Below are 20,091 nucleotides of genomic sequence, written 5' to 3' on the forward strand. Positions count from 1 at the left end.
AAACACGCGTAGCTAAAGTGTTAAGCAAGGCCAACGCTTAAAAAAAATTTAACGAGCAGGCGAGCGATATGATTCTAACATGGTACACAAGTATTTTGGTTTGAAAAACGTCATAATATTTTATCAGCCACTATCACCCAAGCAAGCCTTATTTTTGTAGCCTGCTTGATGGCTTTTTTTTCTGGCCCCACCCATTTGCCTCAGTCGTCACATCACTCCTATTTGGTTAACTGTAGTTGTACTGCTAGTAATTTAATTGTGATTAGAAAACTATTCCCTTAAATACTGATGTGCAAACTGCTTAAACAAAAAGTTATTTAAAAACAAAAAACAAAAAAAAAACATCCACCCACACCCTGTGGGCCCAGTCATGTGACCGCATGCTCTCTACAGTTTGACAGTTCAGTTGTGCCAGTGAATAGACTGATATGAAAGTCATGTATGCGGTTAGTTCTGGACGCTACAGTCGTCAAAATTTTATTTTGCTATTATTAATTATTCTCCAACTTGACCTACACACAGTGGAGGGGGTATGGCCATTACCACAGGATTTCACCTCGTCCACAGAACGATACCCATTGAACCCGCAGGCTTTCCACTTTGGTTATGGAAAACAGTCAGTCGTGCAGCAGGGCTGTTCTGTTCTGGATGCTGCATTCAAGAGATATTTTTCTCTTATATTTCCAGACTATACATCTGGTAGGTGATAAAGTGAGGTGGCATTAAGACTATGGTAAAACGAAAGTATGATTTTACATCTTGCTGGAGTTCAAATAAATCCAGTCATTCTAACAAAATAATAAATATCCTCAAAGCTACTTTAAGTATTTTATTTGTGATATAACATGTACGTAGACCCTGGCTTTTTAAATTCCAGTGTGGGCATTAAGAGTCAATGATTTAGTGATTCATACATTTGAGACTCCACAGTGAATGCACAAAAATGTAGAGCAAAAAGTGCTCACTGTGGTTTTGTTTTGAATGTTCTGATTGTCATGTTGGCTTTTAAAGTCGATCAATGGGCTTTGTAGAGACAGCAGTTCATCACTCAGCCAGTGTAGGCCTACCTAGTCTAAAACCCACAATGACAATGGATCAGAGTAACATAGCTTCATGTCCGTGTTTTCAATAACAATTCATAGAATGATGACACTGTGACTGTAGCATTGTCAAAATGACAGTGCACAGGTAATGGATGCACCTCTTCAAAACTTTAATCATACTGCAACCATAATTTCACTTTTATGACCAACAGCAAATGGTGTCCTGCAATTGAGTGAGGATAAAGCATTTACTGTGGAGATCAGTGTTGACCATGATGACTGTGAGAGTTACCCAAAGGAGGTCTTTTCTGAGAAATGTAAGTATCGACACATTAATCTGAGCCAGAGCACTACAGGTAAGGGTCACAGTGCCAGCAACTATCCCAACCGGTATGGTCCAATGCTTTATCTAACTTGTTCCTATTTGTGTTACAGACAATCTGAGTGTCTCTGAAAGGAAAGCATTTCTGAATGCAGAAACAGTGTGGGGTGCTGTAAAAGGTGATTATAGCCAGGACATTGTTTAAGAACATATAAAAGATGCATATAAAAGATGCATAAAGAAAAGTACAAAAAAATGAAACAAACACAATCAGCTACATTTAGCAAAGGACAGTCTTGCATCACGGGTTCTAGCAAAGCTTGTTAAGTAAGGTGCACTGAATTTCTCATGCTAGCAAGCATTTAATAACTGTTATTCCACTTTTACAGCTTCAAATGATTTCTGATTTTACACTATATATCCTCTGATTAAACACAGGCCTGGAAACCTTCAGTCAGTTGGTGTATCAAGATGATTTTGGTTCAGTAAGTTAGAATTCAGAAGTAGTTATTTCTTGAATACAAAATCTCATCTTGTTACAGAGTTTTATTTATGTTTGGGGTGGATCATTTAAATCAATTTTTTTTCCTGGTGATTGCTTTTTTTTTTAGTATTTTGTGAACAAGACTGTGATTGAGGACTTCCCCCGGTTTCAATTCAGGGGGATTTTGTTGGACACTTCACGTCACTATTTACCAGTGCAGACCATTTTAAAAACTCTGGTAATAATCAGATGACATAATCTGAACATCAGATTTCTGTTCAATTGATCACAATTGTCATCAGTGGTGTTAACATATGTTTTCTTTTTAGGATGCAATGGCCTACAATAAGTTCAATGTGTTTCATTGGCACATTGTTGATGACCCCTCATTCCCTTACCAGAGCCGCACCTTTCCAAGCCTTTCCAGTAAGGTATGCCATGTGGATGAAGAAAGCTGTGTAATATGGAAGAATAAGTAACCTAATGTCATCTGCAAGTTCATCATAATTTGCTTTTCAAATATTTTAATCCACATATAATGAGATGAAACTGTTATTCTATATCCTATATTTTATCCTAGATTCTTAACCATCATGTGGATTCATGAGGTAGGAAAATGCTGAAAAGTTGCATCCACCCTGAACAAAGGCTTCTGGCTCTGTTTCAGGGGGCTTTCCATCCGATGACTCACATCTACACACAATCAGATGTGAGAAGGGTGATCTCATATGCCAGGCTGCGGGGAATAAGAGTCCTTCCTGAGTTTGATTCACCCGGCCACACTGATTCTTGGGGAAAAGGTATAATTCAATGACAAAATGAGCCACATTTACTTACTTACTTTTCTTAAACTATTAATGGCAACAAGACATACTGGATTTTGAGCTTGACTCAAAATTCTGGAGGACTCTGGAGGACTCTTATGGCTATAGCTATCAAATGTCTGATCTCAACAGAAAATGCAAGAAATGTATTTAAACAAAATTCTGAACTAAATCTGATAGATTACTATTTATTCCCCAGGGCAGTCTGACCTGTTGACTCCCTGCTTCAGAAGGGGCACCCCTTCAGGTTCTTTTGGTCCTGTTAATCCAGCGTTACCCTCCACCTACCAGTTCATGGCAAGACTATTTAAGGAAGTGTCATCAGTGTTTCCTGATTCCTATATCCACTTAGGAGGGGATGAGGTTGACTTTTCCTGCTGGTAGGCTCAAATGTAACAGATTATTTAAATGCCTCCTGACTGTTGTTGATTTTAACTAGGATTTCCTGGTTTTTATCACTGTGGCTTGTTTACATTGCTACTGAATTGGCAGCAAAAATCAAAGAATGACAACAGAAGGGATGTCATCTTTCTTTTGTGTGCAGTGTCCAATCCTGCCGTTTTGTTAAACAGAAACAAGGGAAAATAAAGTTTATATCTTGTCCCAGGTGGTTGATGTAGGTATAATGTATGTCTTTAAAATGTAATAATAGTAATAATTAAACCACTTTAATTTAGTTAAAGTAACTTTAAGCTTTTGCAAAATGTACTTAAACAATCAGCTTGATTATGTTTAGTCAAATGACTTGTTTCCATAGGAAATCCAACCCTTACGTCCGCACATTCATGCACAAGATGGGATTTGGAGTAGACTTCAAGAAACTCCAAGCATTCTACATGGAGAAGTATGTTGTAATGTACATTGTAGAAGGCCCAGGGAAATACACCAACTGACACATGAATGTTACAAATGTCATTAATGTCTGTATTTCCAGCATTATGAATATCACTTCAGCTCTGAACAAGACATCTATTGTGTGGCAGGATGTTTTTGACTACCATGAAAGAGTAAGAACAACCCAACAAATAACACCTCTATGATATAAAACAAAAATACACAGCAGTTTTTATCAGTATATTGTCAGATAACACCAAGCTAATACATTGCCCGACCAGTTCATCTAAGTCTGATAGTCTATATCATTGTGTTGCAGCGCAGCTCTCTATCAGTGGTGGAGGTATGGAGACAGGGCTGTTACCTGTGTGAGGTACGCAAGGTGGCTAAAGCAGGAATCAGGGTGATTCTGGCCTCTCCGTGGTATCTGGACCAGCCAGGACCCACACACAACTGGGCTCACTACTACACTGTGTGGCCCCTTGCCTTCAAGGGTCAGAGAAGAACCTGTATGCTGTGGCTTGTAGTAGTTGTATTAAGTGCTGTGGTTTATGTCTCTAATAATGATTTAGAGGTAAACCTTGATTTCCTGTAAAATATAGGAAATGCATACCAAAACCTGTGGCTTTAAAGACAAAATGTTACTATTGTAGCCATACCACTAGGTGGCAGTGAAGACTGTTTTTTATGTATAAATGTTACAGACTACTATCTGTCCCAAATCCGTATGATATACTAATTGTATACAGAATTACTAGATATAGAAATCAGTGTAATTTACAATTTTTTTGACTAATAGGGAGTGATATAAGACTTGTGCTGATGTACTGTATGTCAGTCAAAGTTCAGTTTGTTTTCTCAGGTTTCATGGAGCTCTGTCACCACCACCTACACTTTTCCCAGATGTCTGCAGCTCCTTTATTTCCTCAGATACGGATTTTCCCAGTGTGAACTCATTACAAACAAAATTTAACATAGGATTACTATGTAGTATGGAATTGGGACACAGCTACAAAGAGGTGTGATTGCTGTGGTACATGCTCTCAATGCTTGATATATATAGCCCCGTGGATAACATGCACACTTTTCCCCTAAACATAGAAGAATAAAAGTATTGCTCCACACTGTGCAGCCACCAAAGGTGGTGATAGTAGTGGTCTTGTGATGGGAACTGCAAATGGGGACTATAAATTTTAGAGGCCCACTTAAATATTGATTCACTGAGTTTGACTTGGTGGTGTGATCATTTTGAATTAAAAAATCTGATTGTTAGTAGACTCATTATCTGACTATCCTTAAATAAAACCTATTGTGTTATTATCCCCTCACAGGTACCGAAGAACAGAAGAAGCTGGTGATAGGGGGTGAGGTCTGCATGTGGGGAGAATATGTTGATGCCACCAATCTCACCCCACGTCTTTGGTACAATATTAAAAAGACCCCTGAAATCACCACCCCAGTTAAATTATTATAGTAAGTTTCGCAACAATCCTATGAAATGATTCAAAACAGTCTCTGATTGGATCCAAAATCACAGGCCAAGGGCAAGTGCTGCAGCAGAGAGACTGTGGAGTGATGAGAAGCAGACCTCCAGTTTGGACAAGGCATTTCCTCGTTTGCAGGACTTTCGCTGCAAGCTCGTGAGGTACTTTTACTATCAAAGACCTGTGAAGAGCATAGTGCTGGCATACCTAAGCAAGACACTGAACTTTTACTCATAATATCTGCTTCCCTTTCTCCTCAAGGCGTGGCATCCAGGCAGGGCCTCTCTATATTGGACACTGCAAACATGAGTACCAAGATGTTTGAAGATGCTGGATGGACTAACATTACTGGCTTTTTCTTGTCTGGAGTTTGAGCTCTTTAAGTTCCTAGGTGCCTTCTTAGCTGATTCTAAATTTTGGGGCATTTAAAATGGTGTAAATTCTTTAATAAATATTTTCTCTTCAGGCGGTACACACTCAAGGACTCAGGGACTTATCTCATATCTATATTTTCTTCAAAATAAATTTGTACTAGTTATTGTCTTTTTAGTTTACATTTTGAATATTTAACAGTCAGAACTACAATATAAAAATAAGAAACCAAAGTGCTGCACTGTAATGCCATGTTGATTTACACTTGAAGACAACAAGATGACAGCAAAATATACAATGTATGGTTTACTTTAAATATGAACATTGGCAGTATGCTGTAGCTTGTGGTCTTGGACTGAAATTTAATAAAGTTTTGTTGGTGTGGCAACATATTGTCACCCTGATTTTCTTTCACTGAACAGAGGAAAATTAAGTTTCCTTCACAAAGTGAACAAAGACAGAAACCCCATTGATGGCTCTTCTTGCACATATTGGCATTTAAGACTCTCAAGGTTGCCCAGTCAGCTTGTCTTTAGGGAAGAAATGACCACCCAGAAAACAAAATCAGGTATGTCAAGAACATATAACTATATTTCACACAGAAATTGACGTTCAATTAATTGTATTTATGTAACACAAATTTTTCTCAGTTTACCAATATATGACACTCTCATCCTCAGAAACTGGCAAAATAAGGAGCTCCACATAAAAACCCTTTAACAGGGAAAAATGGGAAACCTCAGGAAGAATAGAGAGAAGGAATCTTGAAATTGAAAAGTAATAATAATAGTAATAGTCATAATTAAAGTGGCCCTGGCGGTGAAAACACAACATTTTATAAAACATATTTCACAAAACACTGCATTTTATGAAAAACATTTCACAAAACAACATTTCACAAAACACAATGACATTTCAGATTACAATGATGACAGGACATTCAATTCAGTTTAGGGCATATCTGAAATGCTGTGTTTAACCCACTGGGCCACTGTACATAATAAAAATAATGATAATACCAGAGCCTCTTCCATCCAGTTCAGACCTCTGTCCAGTGACCACAAGTCTTCATCGAACAACCTAGCTGACATGTCACATGTTCTGGTACCAGGGTCCTGGTCGACATCTCTTATTCATGTATTGGTGATCCTGGGCAACATTTCATCTGTTCCTGAGTCAGCCATCCTGATAAACGTCTCCTCTGTTCCTGTGTCTACCGTCCTGGCTGACGCATCAGCTGACACCTGCTCCTTGTTTCTTGTCAGTGGTCCAGCTGACTCCAGTTCCTGACCCCCAGTGAGTGGTCTGGCTGATTTCAGGTCCTGTCGATGTTTCTCTTGTTCCTAAATTGGTGAACCTGGGCAACATTTCATCTGTTCCTGAGTCGGCCGTCCTGGTCAACACCTCCTCTGTTCCTGAGTCAACCACTCTGGCTGACGCATCAGCTGTTCCAGCATTAGGGTTTCCAGTCAACATTACACCTGCTCCTCGTATCCAGTCGGTGGTCCAGCTGACTCCGGTTCCTGACTCCCAGTGGGTGGTCTGGCTAATTTCAGGTCCTGATCTCCAGTTCCTTGTCTGGCTACCACCAGTTCCTGATCCCTCCTTCCAGAGTCTCAGCTGCCCAACTATCCACAGCATCTTCCATCCAGCTAATCAGCACCACAGCTGTCCAGTGATGACAAGCCTTCATCAACCAACCTGGCTGATGCCTGATTAGGTGATCATAGGCAACGTTTCATCTTTTCCTCAGTTGGCCATACTGGTTAACGCCTCCTCTGTTCCTGAGTCGACCGACCTGGCTGACATATCAGCTTTTCGAGTGTCCAGGAGCACCAGTCAATGCTTCATCTGTTCCTGAGTCAACCGCTCTGGCTGATGCTTCAGGTGACCACAAGCCTTCATCCACCACCCTGGCTCATGCCTCACTTGTTGCAGTTTCGGGGTCCCGGTCTCTCTTGTTCCTGAATTGTTGATCATGGTAAACTTTTCATCTGTTCCTAAGTCAGCCATCCTGGTCGATGTATCCTCTTTTTCTGAGTCTAATTGACACGCTTCACTTGAAGGGGCAGGGCCAGCTATACCTCCTACAGAGGCTTAGGTCCTTCAGAGAGACCTACTAGACTTCCTAGCGACGGTAGCAGAAAGAGGGTCCTTAAACAAACTGCTATCCATCATATATTATCCCAACCACCCCCTCCACAGTACTCTGGTTAGCCAGAGCAGCACATTCAGTGGCAGACTGATTTGTCTTGGCTGTAAGAGGGACTGCTCCAATGACTTATTTGTCTCCTGGGCCATTAGGCTTTTAATGTCTCCCCACTGTAAAAGAGGTATGATCCTGGCCACTGAGATGGACTGGAATCAGGACTATGTGTCTGTATATGAACATATACAAGAGGGGCCCTTTACCAAGGCTTGAAGGTGTCTTGACCATAAGGACAACACAAATGATGATTAATATTTCTGCAATAAAATGAGGAAAAACGAGAAACTGTTTCGACTCCAGAAAAACATTTTGGTCACATTGCAGAAATCCTTGGGAAGAAATAAGAGGGACACAAGAGAGGCCCTCTTCCAAAACTTGAAGATTTTGCTACAGTTGTGGTTGAACCTAGAATGCAATCAATATGGTTATGTTAGCTGTACTGTGACTGCTCCTTACTGGTCCTGAGAACATTAGCCAAATAGTATCATTAAGCCACACAGGATTTGAAGCTGCTGTGTTTTCATCAGATTTAACAGTTACTGTATATTGATGAGACACCACAGCAGCACAGAAACACAGTACCTTCACTCCATCTATCAGACAGAATGACTACACACACAGTCCTCCATGTTTAACACCCAATATCAAGCTGCTTATGTTAACAGATTAAATGTACATTTCCTCAATGTGAGCAAATGATCTCTCACTATGACAAACCCTAAAAAGACTTAAACCTAAAAGAGAGCTCAAAAGATATACTGTGCGTATTGCCCCATAATACAGTAACATTACAAAAAAAAAAAATTTTATTCAGCACTCAATCCTTACGTTTTAGAAGTTATATCCAGGATTTTGCAGCAAGGTTTTCTGAATCCACTTTGGATCCACATCCAGTGCAAGATCAGACAGAAAATATTTTATGGCTGAGTTTTGGTGTGGTTTTACATTCATCTCCTCTAGGGGATGCTAGCAGTGCTTTTATATTCCTGAGATGTGTTACCCTTATTATTTTGCCAGGACTGACAGTAGACTTCTGAATATGATACAGTACCTTATCTCCTAATTTTATTGTGTAAAGTTTTAAAGCATGTTTAGCCTTCTTTTTAGTGTTCAGTCAGAACATTAAAAGCCAACACAAAATACAAGGTGAATGGATAATGGTGTGACAAAATCATCCATTCATCTAAGAAAAGTGAGTCAGAGTTTAATTTACATTTAACTTTCTGGTAATCTATTTGGAATGTTCTGTTTCATCTATGCCAAAGAGTATGAGCTTTTATTTAGAGGATGTAACTGACTAAGCTTCACGATTCCTTCGTCAGCAGTAACATGGATTTTACAGCAAGTCTCGCTGATGTCAATTTACCTGTTGAATCAAGCTGGCATGACTTTGATATGGACTGAGACAACTGATTTTCTCAATGTGTGGATTACAGCAGTGGCAGCAGATGGCAAGGCGGGGCAATCCCTGGTAGCCATAGTGCTGACACCTCAATCCTTCTACTTCATCTGACTTGGGGGGTGCAGAAGAAACGCTGAACTGAACCTAACAAAGCTTAACCAAGCAAGCTTGGTCAACCACTCTCTGCAGCTACATGAAATCAGATAGACATGCTGAGTGCAGTGTAATAGAGGCTTATGCCATGATAACAGGGCAGGAATGAGATTATCCTGCTGGAACATTTTACAGCCTTTATTTATTTCAATTCGTTAACTTTAGATGTTAAATTTGTGCAAGAACAGTTATAAAAGTTTATTCTGGTGAGAATTTTATTTAATCAATTAATGTCCTTTTTGTAAAACAGAAAATCTGTCTAACTATAAACATTCTTATATCAACTATGACATTTTTTATGCCTCAGCAACATGAGGCACCTGTTCCCTGTAAGTAAAGTGAATGGCAACAACTTTAAAAGTTAATCTCACTCTTTGACAATAGCTGTCATTCAAAGAGATTATATCAAAAAGCTGCTTAGACCGATGCAAAGATTTGTGAACTAGCATTCAAGGGCATCATCTGAAGGACAATAACACGGTGTTGCACATGTGTGCCTGTTGCAGTGCATGTGTCTCCAATGTTCTATGAACTGCAAATGATTACAGTGAAAATAATTTTATAGTTGTAATGTCTGGAATGGTAACAACACACTATTGAACAGCTGATCTGGTCTGACCTGCCAAGCAACTGAGCTAGGGTTTTACTAGTGACGTGCATTCAATCACCTGCAGGGCTCTGTCATCACAAATGTTTCCACTAAATACATAATCATCCGGTTGGCTCATGGCAGCAGGCTGCTAAAGATTGGCTGCATCTGTACAACAATCACAGGGCTGAGGAGTGACGAAATGTGACAGTTATCCCTGTCAGGCAAAACCTCAAAGCAGCACTTTGCTGATGGCAGCAGCATCCTACCCGTGCCAACAACTGGAGAGGCACACGTCCAAGAAAAGAGAAGAGGGACTATTACAAGTTTCAATATTATGGAATCATCATGCATCTTTTGAGATACACTTATTTAGATGCCACACATGATATAAGTGTGAAGGTATTATCAGTGAGCACAAACAAACTAGACTAAACTATCACATTTGAATTAGTCTGAAATATCCAACCAATCATTTTCCTCAAAGATGACCTTTGTGAATACATCTGACATGTAAATTTTCTGTCTGCTCGTGTGAAGAACGAGATAATCAGCTCTTCCTAACATGTGAGTAACACCTATGTAATGTAATCTGACTCCAGATTACTATACTCTGTATACTATATTTTAGGCTTATCCACAGAGTAAGTTTAGATGGAGTTTTGAGTGTGAATTTAGTGTAAATGCAAATGTTTATGTGGACCGTAGTGATAGACTATCTGTCAGTCTAATCATATAAATTGTAATCTGTATTTGTTATACTACATTTCTCATCACTAGCTGTGTGACCAAGTGCAAACATGCATCTTTTGTTTCAGATTTTTACAGTTTCCCACAGACAAATTTAGAGAAGTGACTTCAGATTACAAGTAGTTACTAAAGATGCATTTGAGACATTTTGATTTGAACTCTTTTATTCCCAATCTGGATACAACATACTATGAGCCATGATACTTGGTCTGTTGCCCTGGCGGCATGTACATTTTGTGTATACACTCACCAAGTATTTTATTAGAAACACCACACTAATACTGGGTAGTGCCTCCCTTTGCGCTGAAAACAGCCTCAATTCTTTGTGGCATGGATTCCACAAGATGTTGGAAACATTTCATGTTGACATAATTGCATCACATCATTTCTACAGATTTATCAACTGCACATTTATGCTGCCAATCTCCTGTTCTACCACATCCCAAATGTATACTTCTAGCATGACAATGCAACGTGTCACAAAACAACAAAAGTTGTCTCAGATTGGTTTAATTAACATGACATTGAGATCAGTGAATTTCGGTGGCCTCCCCAGTCACCAGATAAAAATTAAATAAAATCAAGCACAGTGGAATAAAATGAAAGAACAAAGCTCTGACAAGGCTGACAATTATTATATGTATGTACCTACATCGTTGGAACTATTTAGGCCATTGATATTCCAAATATAAAGTGTCCCTGTTCCAGGATTATGAAACTGATTCAGACATCTTCAGGGCTCAAATGGCTCTGTGTGCTCAAACCCTGTAGTCTGTAATCCTTTTATACACCAGTTTAAGTCAACAGAAAGAGCTCTGTTTTCAAAACTAAGTTGTCCTCCTAAAATCAAGAGTGACTTAATAGGGATTACAGACATGGTAGAAATCAGTCTGTGTGTGTATCTCTAGTGTCTTTGTTGTTGATCAGATTAAAGAGCTAAACTAGATGTTATTAACTATATGCAATAATGACTTCAGCAATAATTGTTGCTTGATTGACAGGAACAGAAAAAGGCAAACACATATGTTGATGTTTCAGGCGTTTCTTTATGGCTACCTGCTGTTTCTTAAGGTAAGAAAAAGAGAGAAAATAGGTGATTCTAGGAGCCTTATTGACAGCAAATTGCACTTGGGCCACTAATTAGGCAGACTGAGGCCCCAGAGAGTAGCCACCATATGGCAGAAGAATGGAATTAAGTGTCAACTCTTTGCTGGTCTTTCAATCTCTGCACTAATTGTTTTTCTTCTCATCACCCCCTTTCGTGACCCCCCTCCAAGGGGAAGACCACATTTCATGGAAGGTTAAGCTACTTTGCTGATTTGGGGTGGCTGTCCTACTCCTGAGGCCATTAGTATCATTGACAGGGCCAATATGGCACAGAGGGAATGTCTTAACTGGACTGTAGTGTAACAGCAACTCAGGAGGTTGAGGCACATGTGTGTACCAGGAGAAGGACAAATAATCAATATTACAGTCTCTTGAAATACCCTTTTGAGTAGTAGTAGTCGAATAGTCTTCTTGTTCATAAGTAGTCAATAAGTGGGCCTTAAGTTGATGCTGTGGGCAGTAGTGGACTATTCATGGATGGTGATAGCCATATATATATCATATCTTCCCTCAGTTTTGTCCATAATAAAAAATCAATTACAAATTAAATTATTAATTAATACAAATTATTTATTTCACCCACCTAAGGAGAGACCCACACATTTCATAACCCTACAAAAAGCCTCTGAAGTTCTATGTAGAGTGGTGTTTTATGCAGCTTTCTTGGTAACATAATTGGTTCACTAGGCAGGAAGTGATTTGACTGGTAAAAACAATAGTCTCAAGTTTATTTCTTCTACATTTGTGTTGCAAATGTCGCAGATAAACTCAACTTGTAACAATTAGAAACTCATCTCGTATTAAATGATAAACTTGAAAAAAGTAAGTGAGGCCACTCTACATACAATACATGGAAATAATGATAAATGAAGAGTGAACCATGAACAATAATAACAGTGTTGATTGCAGTTATAATCAGGAGACCCTGGTGACCATTAATATCCAGCAGTCTTTTGATAGCAGTGAAGGTAAGAAGAAAGAAGAGATATTATTTTCCCTTTCTCTTCCATTGTTCACCCTTTGTTGAATATAGTTCTGTCGGTAAGCAGTGTGACTGATTGATTCACCCTTATAGACAGTAAAGATTAAGAGGATGACAAATCAGCATTTGCTTACACAGCGCCTGTTGCTAATCTCCTTGTCTTCCTCCAGAAAGCCCCCAGACGACTGAGGCTCACACACTCATTCTAACAGGGAGAAAGAAACGAGAAGACAAGGAGTAACCACTGACCCCACATTACAACAGAAACAACAGAGAAAAGGACTTCAGCACTGGATCAACATCATCGAGCTTCCCTGGAGTTACTCCCTGATGATCTCTGAAGAAATTCCATCTGAACTCTGAATTTTACATCTGTTTTGTTTTTGGGGCATTGCATGTGTCAACACTTCACATGACGAAATGCTTTGATCCAGACAGGCAACTACGCTGGAAATAAACTTATAATTGTCTAAAAAAAAAAAGAAAGTAATTAAGTGAAGTTCAGACATAATAACACATCTCAAAATGGAGGACCACATTACCAAAATGAGCATGTTTTCTTCTGACATCTCTGATGACTGCACAGATGGAACTGAGTCAGGTGAGCCACCAATTGTTGTAATATGCCAGTCGCTGTACATCAGATTATGTTGTCATAATATTATGATGTCCATAATATTTTTGTGTATCGTGTATACAATAGAAAGAAATAGAATATGAGGCCAAAACAAATAAATAAATGATTTCATGAAAAACCCCTCTGCGCAGTCTTCTGTTCATCCTTGAAAGGGTGTGAAATAAAGTTTAACATTCATTTGTTCTGTCTGTTCTCTACAGAAAAAAGTTCAGTCCCAGGTAAAGCACTTGGCCATGGCTTGCTTTGTAAAGTGTGTTCTGATTCAAGCAGTGGTAAACACTATGGCATCTATGCCTGCAATGGCTGCAGTGGCTTCTTCAAGCGCAGTGTGAGACGAAGGCTCATCTACAGGTGAGCGAGATGCAGACTGGACTTAATACAGAAAGTTTTATCCAAAGAGGGTAAATGTAAATAACAGAAAAATTATACTCATTTGAGAATTAACTTGCATTTTTAATATTTTATTTCTTTTTATTCAGAAAATTGTTTTTTGTCAAAATCATAGGTGTCAGGCTGGAACTGGAAGGTGCCCTGTTGACAAGGCTCATCGCAACCAGTGCCAAGCTTGTCGACTAAAGAAGTGTCTCCAAGCTGGCATGAACAAAGATGGTGAAAAAAATATTCTAAATAAGTTGACTGTAGAGTATACTATCTGTGCATATATCCTTTCTATCATAGGACAGTACAAATCCTGTATAGCTTTGCATGTTAAACAATATATTATTTACCTTTCCCCTTGGCAGCTGTGCAGAATGAGCGACAGCCCAGAAGCACAGCACATGTCAATCTAGACTCTATAAGCGTGGACACGAAAAAGGAGCACTTGGCCACCACACGGGAACTCACCTCCTCTGCCGCCTACTCATCGGCCATCTGCAGACCTCTGGTCACCTCATCTGTCACCACCTCTCCCGCCACACAGCCCTGCAGCAACCCCAGCAACAACCATCGCTTTATGGTCAGCCTGCTGACTGCTGAGACGTGTGCAAAACTGGAACCTGAGGATGGTAAGATAATATCAAGGATGTTAAATTTTGATGGATCTGGGCAGAACATGTATACACAAGTATGTAGTGAGACATGGGGCAAATCATTTTAAGAAAAAAAACACTCAAACTATGATATCTTTTTGCCTACCTAGGTGATAAACAAAAGGGATTGTCTCTGAGTCACAAAAACTTATCTGGATCTTTAAACAGAACAATAATGTACTCCCAGAAACCCTAGAAAATTTGACTTACTCTCTTACTCTAATGTACAGTGGAGGAGAATATTGATGTGACAACAAACGATTCAGAGAGAGATCGGACTCCGTCTGACTTTCGTATGTCCCCATACACCTCCAGCTGCTCAGAGAGTGTATATGAGACATCGGCACGACTCCTCTTCATGTCTGTCAAGTGGGCAAAAAATTTGCCCGTTTTTGCTCACTTGCCATTTCGAGACCAGGTGAGCTTGACTGCTGTATGTCCTTGCATATTTACTGAAGCGATTTACACATACGTGAATCGTGGGTGAGACTTACAACACATGCTGTATGTCTGTGATATCCTCAGGTGATTCTCCTCGAGGAAGCCTGGAGTGAGATGTTCCTCCTGTGTGCTATCCAGTGGTCCCTGCCCATGGACAGGTGTCCTCTTCTGTCTCTGCCAGACCTTTCCCCCACACAGCAGGCCAAGATCGGCCTCCCCACAGCTGACCTGCGCATCTTGGAGGAGGTCTTTAATCGCTTCAAGGCCCTGGCTGTTGACCCTACTGAGTTTGCTTGCCTGAAGGCCATTGTACTGTTCAAACCAGGTAAGGAGTCATTTTTCCAGCAACAGGTGTTCATTTTTGAATAGACAGTTTATCTAATGTCTGCTGTTTGACTTCCTGGAGCAGAGACACACAGCCTCAAAGACCCAGAGCAGGTGGAGAATCTGCAGGACCAGTCGCAGGTGTTACTGGGTCAGCACATTCATTCAATATACCCCAGCCAGAGCGCCAGGTGACCCTGCTGTACCTTTATTTTCTGACAGGATACACATATTTTCAAACATAAGAATATCTGGATTGTGTGAGGTTTGTACTGTAAATGGCAATAGAAACATTAAATTCACTCTACTTTGTTCTTGTCCATCAAGGTTTGGGAGACTGTTACTTCTGCTGCCATCCCTCCGCTTTGTGAGCTCTGAGAAAATAGAGCAGCTGTTCTTTCACAGGACCATCGGCAGCACACCCATGGAGAAGCTGCTGTGTGACATGTTCAAAAACTGAACAACGTCAGGAGAAGCCGAACTCTACCAGGACAGCACAATGAACCAACCCTCAAACAACAAGTTTCCTCATTATGCATAGTTCACATATTCTGGTTTTTACTTTTTTAAAATTCAACAAAATAGACATTTTCAGAGAAGACATTTTGACATGTCACTAGAAAAAGCACTGGTAGGCCTATAACTAATAAAATGAATGATAGCTGAATTCCATTCAGCTTCAGTTTCAGGGTCCTGGTATTGTGTATGCTGGCTCACTGTCGCACTGATTATTGGACCATGATTTGTATCATTTGTAAAACCTGTGCTTTTCCTACAGTATACATTTTTTGTTCAGTGATTAACACCATTTACTCTGTAATTTTACAATTTTGTTAACCACAGATATTAGCAAATCATTTTGCATAGGCACTGAGTTGCAGGGACAAGCATATTTTATGTCAGTAAATGAAAACGAAAATGTGTGTTTGAATTTGCCCTAAATAAATTTTGTATTGCTTTATTTGACAAGTATGTTAATTTTTTGGTCATTTCTGCCATTTATTTACACACAAGACATATTACAAAACAATGATACAAAGAACATACACTATACAAAACATACAGTATAGCTCAGGTCATTCTCATTTATATGATTTACAGTCTGACTGATTGGCATGGTTGATATTTTTTGGCTGATTTTAGCTCATTGTGGATTTATCAGTCACTGTATGTCAGCCAATATGTAACAAGAATTTTCAGCACAGAAGCACAATACACCAAAGGTATGTCTAGGTATTGGAAACTTTGTCACCTACATTTGTCCACCAGTGAGCTCTGACAAGTTTATTTATCTTGATCACAATTATTTAAGGACGCAATATACATGGCTTTTTATGAAAAATGTATATGCCACCCTTTTAAAGGTTTATTCAGTTTTCGAAAACACAATCATATATCTTGGGTGGTCTGAAAAATACAGTATCTAAAATGAATTGTCTCTTGGACATTAGGACAATATTTAAGGTGGTAATGAGCTTGCTATAAAATTCAGGATCCCGGATACTGTGCGGCGTCCTTGGTTTAACTCTTCATCACCTAGTACAGTACAGTAACATCTGAGAGCACAAATGTCTAATAGGGAATGGGAAACCATGTCAGATCAGCTTTGAGCTCTGCCCTATCCTAAACTTCAGGAACCATTAGGTGGCGGTAATAAGCGCATTTACTGATGAGTCTGTAAACACACAGAAGAAGAGCAGCAACAAAACACGGAACAACTTTATGCTAGCTGGTTAGCATAATAAACTAAAAACATAACGACATTGTTTTTAACGGCTTTGGTTTACAGCTACAGCGGAGACATATAAATAATATGAAGCTGCTTAAGACCAGACACAATGTTTAGCAAGTCGTATCAGCTGCTCCCTCAGAGGGACTCCACAGCTCCGAGGACTCCTGGCCTGTTTGTGGACACTGACAGCTTCTCACAGCGCCGCTACCACAAAGGACTTTCATTTGACTACATCCCCAATGTTTCTGAAAACGACTTCACTGGTAGGTAACTAACTCTGTATTGCAGCCAGGTGACACAGTGCACAGGCACAGACTTTGAACATAAATCATAATAAAACGCATATAATAAAAAATATGTTCAACATTTGCCAAAACCCAAACCCACTACACAAGCTGCTGTAAAATACACTTAATATAAATGGGAGGATCTGAAGAAGAAAGATTAAAAAACAAACAAACAACATATTCAAAATGAATGTGTCACACTTCTCATAATGTAGTGTAATGTTTAATGAGACCCTTCCTGCCCTGCTTCAAGCCACAAACAACATCATGTAACTGTTCTTTCAGGCTTCCCATGACTGGTTTACTGAAAGTACCCTTGAGAGCGATGACTCTATGACTCTGTCTGATTCTTTCTTTCTTTTCTTAAAGATACTTCTCAAGGATGGCTGTCCTGGATTTGCAACCTGGTTGTCATCTTTCTCGTCTACATCTGCACCTTTATAACCTTCCCCATAACAGGATGGTTTGTACTGAAAGTAAGCTGAGATGATCTCTCATCAGTTACTCCCACAGCATGTCCACTCAATTGCTGAGAATAAAGACAACAACAACTGTGACTGATTTTGTCTGCAGACGGTGCCTAACTACCAGAGGATAGTAGTGTTTCGTCTGGGGCGAGTTTGTCCTCCCAAGGGCCCTGGTATCGTGCTCGTGCTGCCCCTCATTGACCAGTGGCAGAAAGTAGACTTGCGCACCCGCGCTTTCAACATCCCTCCTTGCCAGGTAAACCATCTAGCAGGTACTCCATTTATCATAGGTCAGCTGCTGTGATGGACAACTTGTTGAAGTCATGAAGCACTGAAGCATTAAGTTTGCCCAAGCCAGGAAAAATTAAGTTACTTTACTGAACATCAAACAAGTGAAATGAAAGCTAGATATTGATTAAGATGCCAAGATGTTGTTCTTTTAGCTTACAGACACATGGACCAGGTCTTTAATTTCATTCATAAGGTAAACTACACACAGAAAAATGGCAGTGTAACTAATGTATACAGTATTTCAAACAATATACAACGGGTGTTTTCATCACAAAGATATTTTTATGTTCATCACAGGCACTCAGATCCCAGCACAGTGTCTTGTTTCATCGTGTAACATGTTTAATACGAGATTCTTCTTCGACACGTGAGCTGAGGAGTCTTAGTTGCTCATCAACCATACTGAGTTAAATCAACATTTCTGTTAGTTGTGAATGTTTTACTTTGTCCTACAGATGGCGGTGTTGGTACACTGTAGTTCAGTGTGAAGGGGAAGCGTGTAATGGAGACTGGGAGAACTATGATTACAGTGTGATGCTTGGAAGTTTTAATGTTATGCTGCCAGCAATTTATTTGAAAATATTTAAAAGTTAGCATCAAGCCTTAGGTACATTAAACTTTTTGTGTTCTGAATTTTTTGTTTTTAGTCCTGTGTCTTTTTCTCATTTTCACATTTCCTTAGCCTTCTAGTCTCACCCCAAAATAAACTATTTAAAATAATTACATGCAAATGCTTGGGTAATGGCAAAATTTAGTTTTTTGAAGCCTGTATCACAAGCACAGCTTCAACACTAAATGTATTTCAGCAAAGCTGTGGTGCCAAGCTTGTGATTTGTTTTTGTGCTGATACCAACACTCTCCTTCTGGGCAGTTAGAATTTGTCTGAAACTGTATATTCAGTGTTACACAGTGAACATCGCTTGCCAGTACCTGTTGTAAGACTGAAGAGTAGATGTTTCCATATTCTTTAAATTGTGGCAAATGTGTCCAAATAAATTCAGCTGTCATGTTAAATATAGAATGTTATTCTGCTATTGCAGGTGACCACTCGGGATGGCGGTGTGTTGTCAGTGGGAGCAGACATTCAGTTCAGGATCTGGAACCCCGTCATGTCAGTGGTATCAGTCCAGGACCTGAACGCCTCAACCAGGATGACAGCACATAATGCTTTGACCCACAGCTTGGCCAAGAAGACTGCCCGGGAGGTCCAAACTGAGAGGCTTAAACTGGGAGAATATCTTCAGGTCAGACTACATTTGAGCTACTCTCTGCTGGGCTTGTAACTGATTCAGCTCAGACTTACATCCTTTCTTGCCGTTTACAGGTGGATATTAATGACATGACTCAACCCTGGGGGTTGGAGGTAGACAGGGTAGAGCTTACCCTGGGCTCTCTCCTGAAAGCCCCAGAAGAAGTTCCCTCTGGGCCCCTCATCATGCCCTCTTCTGTGCCTGGACTGGAAGGCCTCACTGGCCCCATTCAGCAGTTGGCCATGCACTTTCTGAACCACAGCGGCAGTTCACAGCCTCAACAAGGTTTGGCCCCACACTCACAACTGCTTCCGTACAACATGTACACATTATCATGGTGTTGTATGATAAACCTGTGCCTTTTACTCCTCAGAAGACAGCATAACTTTTACAGATGAGCTCAGCAGTGTCGCTCAGGCCACACCAGGTTCTGTGGAAGAGCTGCTCGACAGGGTAAAGCTCCTGCTTTCTGAAACTTTGGTCTGTCAGGTTGGGGCCTGTTTCCAGTTCGACATCAGCTCAGGAGATGGACAACATCACAGTTACTATTTGGATTTAAGCCAAGGTAATGGTTCAGATATTGTTGTGAATATGCAACAATTATAAGAGAATTTTCATTGAGATAAATCCTGTAATTGAATGCAAACAAAATAAATCTGTGTAATAATGCTCAAATGTCTGTGGTAAATAGAAACAAAAGTACAGTTACATAAATATCTTTAATATAAAATTTCTCTATTACTCTGTGTGTGTGTGTGTGTGTGTGTGTGTGTGTGCGCGTGTGTGCGCGCGTTCTGTAGGTAGCGGTGCAGTTGGAGCAGGGTGCTTGTGCAGAGAACCAGATGTGACATTGAGTATGAGTGACATCGACCTTCTGGCCATGTTCCAAGACAGGCTACGACCATTTGCTGCATACACCAGTGGCAGACTTAAAATCCAGGGAGACATAAAGACCGCCATGAAGCTGGAGGAACTCATAAAGCTACTTAAGAAATAGCGTTCATAGTAAAATTTGTATATGTATTTATGAAATCTGTAATTTTAACTCTAAAGTTGATTTTTTTTCATGTACATTA

General features: G+C 39.9%; 3 protein-coding genes across 4 annotated transcripts; all 3 read left to right on the top strand.

The window, feature by feature from the left end:
- The first annotated feature begins 79 nt into the window (after positions 1-79).
- On the top strand, positions 80-5,316 carry hexa (hexosaminidase subunit alpha). Its single transcript, XM_022754616.1, has 15 exons — positions 80-98; positions 523-699; positions 1,256-1,360; positions 1,479-1,544; positions 1,804-1,850; positions 1,977-2,087; positions 2,179-2,280; positions 2,517-2,649; positions 2,873-3,053; positions 3,431-3,517; positions 3,608-3,680; positions 3,827-4,001; positions 4,839-4,929; positions 5,045-5,152; positions 5,253-5,316. Exons 1-15 carry the CDS (start codon positions 80-82, stop codon positions 5,314-5,316), a joined length of 1,539 nt encoding a protein of 512 aa, XP_022610337.1.
- A 7,764-nt stretch (positions 5,317-13,080) lies between these two features.
- Positions 13,081-15,535, top strand: LOC111228624 (photoreceptor-specific nuclear receptor-like). Its single transcript, XM_022754617.1, has 8 exons — positions 13,081-13,156; positions 13,393-13,543; positions 13,698-13,801; positions 13,936-14,199; positions 14,454-14,641; positions 14,749-14,989; positions 15,074-15,179; positions 15,316-15,535. The coding sequence occupies exons 1-8, from the start codon at positions 13,081-13,083 to the stop codon at positions 15,446-15,448; spliced, it is 1,263 nt and encodes a 420-aa protein (XP_022610338.1). The 3' UTR covers positions 15,449-15,535.
- Positions 15,536-16,684: 1,149 nt separating this feature from the next.
- Positions 16,685-20,015, top strand: stoml1 (stomatin like 1). Of its 2 annotated transcripts, none has more exons than XM_022754580.1 (7): positions 16,685-16,983; positions 17,377-17,483; positions 17,581-17,730; positions 18,806-19,009; positions 19,090-19,300; positions 19,389-19,580; positions 19,816-20,015. In XM_022754580.1, the coding sequence occupies exons 1-7, from the start codon at positions 16,827-16,829 to the stop codon at positions 20,010-20,012; spliced, it is 1,218 nt and encodes a 405-aa protein (XP_022610301.1). In that variant the 5' UTR covers positions 16,685-16,826; the 3' UTR covers positions 20,013-20,015. The 2 variants fall into 2 exon arrangements, with proteins under 2 accessions (XP_022610301.1, XP_022610302.1); XM_022754581.1 differs by having other exon boundaries at positions 19,392-19,580.
- Positions 20,016-20,091: the final 76 nt, after the last annotated feature.

The sequence above is a fragment of the Seriola dumerili genome, unplaced genomic scaffold, assembly GCF_002260705.1.
Source record: "Seriola dumerili isolate Sdu_G_001 unplaced genomic scaffold, Sdu_1.0 BDQW01000219.1, whole genome shotgun sequence".
Taxonomy (NCBI): Eukaryota; Metazoa; Chordata; class Actinopteri; order Carangiformes; family Carangidae; genus Seriola; species Seriola dumerili.

What these genes read in the sequence shown, in the direction of transcription:
- hexa (XM_022754616.1), top strand. An exon ending in GGAGGTCTTTTCTGAGAAAT is followed by an intron (nt 1,361 to 1,478) that starts GTAAGTATCGAC and finishes TTTGTGTTACAG; the next exon opens with ACAATCTGAGTGTCTCTGAA. An exon ending in CAAGCATTCTACATGGAGAA is followed by an intron (nt 3,518 to 3,607) that starts GTATGTTGTAAT and finishes CTGTATTTCCAG; the next exon opens with CATTATGAATATCACTTCAG.
- LOC111228624 (XM_022754617.1), top strand. Translation starts at nt 13,081, where the DNA reads ATGGAGGACCACATTACCAAAATGAGCATGTTTTCTTCTGACATCTCT. An exon ending in CACAGATGGAACTGAGTCAG is followed by an intron (nt 13,157 to 13,392) that starts GTGAGCCACCAA and finishes TGTTCTCTACAG; the next exon opens with AAAAAAGTTCAGTCCCAGGT. An exon ending in TACCCCAGCCAGAGCGCCAG is followed by an intron (nt 15,180 to 15,315) that starts GTGACCCTGCTG and finishes TTGTCCATCAAG; the next exon opens with GTTTGGGAGACTGTTACTTC.
- stoml1 (XM_022754580.1), top strand. Translation starts at nt 16,827, where the DNA reads ATGTTTAGCAAGTCGTATCAGCTGCTCCCTCAGAGGGACTCCACAGCT. An exon ending in TTCTGAAAACGACTTCACTG is followed by an intron (nt 16,984 to 17,376) that starts GTAGGTAACTAA and finishes CTTTTCTTAAAG; the next exon opens with ATACTTCTCAAGGATGGCTG. An exon ending in CTATTTGGATTTAAGCCAAG is followed by an intron (nt 19,581 to 19,815) that starts GTAATGGTTCAG and finishes CGCGTTCTGTAG; the next exon opens with GTAGCGGTGCAGTTGGAGCA.